This window comes from Terrapene carolina, unplaced genomic scaffold, assembly GCF_002925995.2.
Source record: "Terrapene carolina triunguis isolate 2854851 unplaced genomic scaffold, T_m_triunguis-2.0 Scaffold493, whole genome shotgun sequence".
NCBI lineage: Eukaryota > Metazoa > Chordata > Testudines > Emydidae > Terrapene > Terrapene triunguis.
This window is the reverse complement of record NW_020664844.1, coordinates 82440-86713: the sequence shown is the minus strand read 5'-3', so window position 1 is coordinate 86713 and position 4274 is coordinate 82440. Positions and strand designations below refer to the sequence as shown.

Here is a 4274-nt window from a genome sequence, read left to right as displayed (position 1 = left end):
CACCCTGGCTGGGGCACTGTCCCAGGGAAGCTCACAGCTCCAGAGTCCCCTCCCTCACCCTGGCTGGGGCACTGTCCCAGGGAAGCTCACAGCTCCACAGTCCCCTCCCCCACCCTACCTGGGGCACTGCCCCGGGGAAGTTCACGCTGCCACCTGGAGCGCTGACACCCTGCCCCCACCTCTAGGTTATTATGGTGACTGGAGACCACCCCATCACAGCTAAGGCAATTGCGGCCAGCGTGGGCATCATCTCGGAGGGCAGCGAGACGGTGGAGGACATCGCCGCCAGGATGCGCATCCCCGTGGAGCAGGTCAACAAGTGGTGAGAGCCCCACCCAGAGCCGGGAGAGAACCCAGGAGTCCTGGCTCCCAGCCCCCCCTACTCTAACCAACCAGGCCCTACTGCCGTCCCAGAGCTGGGGAGAGAACCCAGGAGTCCTGCAGGGTGGCTCAGCAGAGGACGTTGTGTGGGGTTTCTCAGCAGGGGTCTCTGTGCTGCAGGGGGTGCTGTGTGGGTGGCTCCCCAGGGGTCACTGTGTGGGCGGCTCCCCAGGGATCACTATGTGGGGTGGCTCAGCAGCGGGTGCTCTCTCTCCCTCCCCAGGGAGGCCCGGGCCTGCGTGGTGAACGGGGGGCAGCTGAAGGACATGGAGACCGAGGAGTTGGTTGAGATCCTGAAGATGCACCCCGAGATGGTCTTTGCCCGGACCTCCCCCCAGCAGAAACTGATCATCGTGGAGAGCTGCCAGAAACTGGTGAGGCACCCAGGAGCGAACCCACCCGCTCCCTCTGCCCATTGCCCTGCACTCAGTCCCGCATCTCTGGCTTTCATGTCCCTTCTTCCTTTTTCATTTTCTTTCTTTTCTTTGCTTTCTCTGGCTTTCACATATTTTCTTTTCTTTATTGTTCTTCACTTTCTTTCTTTCTTTCTTTTTCACCATCCCCCAATGTTCTCCCTCCCTTCCACCTTGTCCCCCGCCCCCATGACCTGCCTGTCTCCCCTCCACAGGGTGCCATTGTGGCCGTGACAGGCGACGGGGTGAACGATTCCCCAGCTCTGAAGAAGGCTGATATCGGGGTGGCCATGGGCATCGCCGGCTCTGATGCGGCCAAGAACGCGGCCGACATGATCCTGCTGGACGACAATTTTGCTTCCATCGTTACCGGCGTGGAGCAAGGTGCCCATGGAGCGGGGGGGCTTAGACCCCAAATGGGCCAGGCAGCCTGGGGGCCAGCAGGGGGCACTCTCCCCAGGGTGTGGTGGGCACTGATAATGGAGCTGGGACCTCGAGAGGGTCTGGGAGCATCTCCCAAGCAGGGGGTCTCTCCCCAGGACAGGGGCGGAGGGTAAGGAAGGGAGGTTCGGACATCTCCCCAGCAGGGGGCGCTCTGACAGCTATGTCCTGCCTAGGCCGCTTGATTTTTGACAACCTGAAGAAATCCATCGCGTACACTCTGACCAAGAACATCCCGGAGCTGACCCCGTATCTGATCTACATCACAGTCAGCGTCCCCCTGCCCCTGGGCTGCATCACTATCCTCTTCATCGAGCTCTGCACTGACATTGTGAGTATATGCAGGCAGCCGGGTGCGGGCTCTCCCGTGATGGTCAGGGCTGGCCCCAATGCCCCAGCATGGAGTTAGGGGCTGCTGTGCTGCAGGGAGCAGGGTGGGGGCTCTCCCCTGGCAGGCAGGGCTGGCCCCGATGCCCCAGCATGGCACTAGGGGGCGCTGTGCTGCAGGAGGTGGGGTGGGGAGTTCTCCCCTGGCAGTCAGGGCTGGCCCTGATGTCCCAACGCAGCACTAGGGGGGTGCTTTGATGCGGGCAGGTGGGTGGGGGCACTCTCCCGGACACTTGGGTTCCTCAGTTCAGCCCTGTGAGTCTCTCTCTTTCTCCCCGCTAGTTCCCCTCGGTGTCCCTGGCCTACGAGAAAGCCGAAAGTGACATCATGCACCTGAAGCCCCGGAACCCCCGACGCGACCGGCTGGTGAACGAAGCCCTGGCAGTGTACTCCTACTTCCAGATCGGTGCGTCCCCCGCAGGACACCTGGGTTCTAGCCCCAGCACCGGGACGGGAGTGGGGCCTTGTGGGTAGAGCAGGGGGGCCTGGGAGCCAGGACTCCTGGGTTCTATCCCCAGCTCTGGGAGGGGAGTGGGGCCTAGTGGTTAGTGTGGGGGAGCTGGAGGATCCAGTTTGAACCCTCTGTCCCCCCTTTTTCATAGCTCACCATTAACCTCTCGTTCTGTTGGCTTACCCGCATTAATTAACCCTCTTTGAGAGATTGACATTGGGTCAGATTTGGGGGACAAGGGGTGGCTCTGACATATGGGAGGCGGGGCTGGACCTCAGGGGCGGAGCCAAACAGAGCTCATCCCGCCTCCTCACTAGAACTCATGGGTGGAGCCAAACCCCTCTGGTCCCGCCTCCCCAATAGAAAAGGTGGGTGGAGCCAAGCACAGCTGGCCCTGCCTCCCCATCCCTCCCTGTTGGGAGCCAGCAGGGGGCAGCACCAAGTCCCCAGGGTGCCGGGGGCATCCCACCCTCATGGCTTTTCCTCCCCTCCCCCCGCCTGCCCAGGGGCCATCCAGTCCTTCGCTGGCTTCACGGACTACTTCACGGCCATGGCCCAGGAGGGCTGGTTCCCCCTGCTCTGCGTGGGGCTGCGGGCCCAGTGGGAGAACGACCACCTCCAGGACCTGCAGGACAGCTACGGGCAGGAGTGGGTGAGTGATGGGCCATTCGAAATAACAGCTGCTGCCGGGAAATGAAAAAACTGGACCCACCTAGAGGATAACAGCTGTACTGCTGCTGCTGGGGAATGGAGCAACTCCATTCGCTCCACCTAGAGGATAACAGCCATACTGCTGCTGCTGGGGAATGGAGCAACTCCATTCGCTCCACCTAGAGGATAACAGCCGTACTGCTGCTGCCAGTCTACTGGAGAGACATCTGTCAACTTTAGCTCCAGTGGTAGAGGTCTGGACTGTGAATCTGAGTGTGGGGGGGTCCAAACCCTCACCCCAGGGTGGGAAGGTTGGCAGCAAGGCCTGGGATACCAGGGTGTGTCCTTCTTGAATGTCAGTGTTCGGGCAGGAGACTGGCTGGCTCAAGGGAATGGGACTCAAAGCCTTTCCCTTCTAGGGGGTGCCGGCTCCAATCTGGCCCCAGGGCCCGGGGGACTGGCTGGCTCAGGGGATTGGGGAATGGGACACGGGGTCTTTCCCCATGTGGATGGTGCTGGAGGCTGACTCTGACTGGTCGTTGTCCCCACTCTCAGACATTTGGGCAGCGCCTGTACCAGGAATACACCTGCTACACCGTCTTCTTCATCAGCATCGAGATGTGTCAGATCTCGGACGTCCTCATCCGCAAGACTCGCCGTCTCTCCGTCTTCCAGCAGGGCTTCTTCAGGTGAGCAAGGAGCCCGCAGGCCACTGGGGAGAGAACCCAGGAGTCCGGGCGACCCATTGTTCTGCGTCCGTTCCCCAGCTGCCTCCCCTCCCCCAGAGTCAGCTGCAGCTCAGCGCCCGGTGAACCATCCCCAGGTGGTGTCATTGTGCGGCTGTTCCCCAGCTGCCCCGCCCCAGAGGTGGCTGCATCTCAGCCCCGGATGAGCCATCTCGATGCAGGGTTGTGTGCAGTTGTTCCCCAGCTGCCTCACCTCAGAATCAGCTGCATTTCAGCACTGGGTGACCCATCCCCGTGTGCAGCTGTTCCCTAGAAGCAGTGCCCCAGAGATGGCTGCATCTCAGTGCCAAGCAAGTCATTCACTAGCATACTCTCAGGTGCAAGACACTACAAGATGGGGGTTTGGTCTCGGGTGTCCCTGCACGGACAGCGTGTTAGCCAGGGGCAGCTGCCGTTCACTGGCCTCACCCGAGCTCACGGTCTGCTTCTCTGGCAGGAATAAAATCCTGGTGATCGCCATCGTGTTCCAGCTCTGCCTGGGCTGCTTCCTGTGCTACTGCCCCGGCATGCCCAACATCTTCAACTTCATGCCCATACGGTGAGAGCTGGGATGCGCCCTGCTGGTTCAGCCCACCGCGGCGCTAGGGGGCGCTGTGCTGCAAGGGACGGGGTGGGGGCTCCCCCTGGCAGTCAGGGCTGGATCCGATTCCCCCAGCACAGCACTAGGGGGCACTCTGCTGCAGTGGGGGCACTCCCCAGGCAGCCAGGGCTGGCCCCGATGCCTCAGTGCTAGGGGGCGCTGTGCTGCAGAGGGCAGGGTGAGGGCGCTGTCCCCAGGAAATCAGGGCTGGGCTGGCCCCAATG

At 61.9% G+C, this 4274-nt stretch overlaps 1 protein-coding gene across 1 annotated transcript in view; it reads left to right on the top strand.

Annotated features, from left to right (window-relative positions):
• The window catches only part of ATP4A (ATPase H+/K+ transporting subunit alpha), a 16439-nt gene that overhangs the window by 10127 nt on the left and 2038 nt on the right, over nt 1–4274 (top strand). The window contains exons 14-21 of the mRNA XM_026658628.1: nt 186–322; nt 605–755; nt 1010–1178; nt 1412–1566; nt 1905–2028; nt 2580–2725; nt 3280–3413; nt 3907–4008. Of these exons, the coding sequence (XP_026514413.1) occupies nt 186–322; nt 605–755; nt 1010–1178; nt 1412–1566; nt 1905–2028; nt 2580–2725; nt 3280–3413; nt 3907–4008 (1118 nt within the window). The remainder of the gene's footprint in view (nt 1–185; nt 323–604; nt 756–1009; nt 1179–1411; nt 1567–1904; nt 2029–2579; nt 2726–3279; nt 3414–3906; nt 4009–4274) is intronic.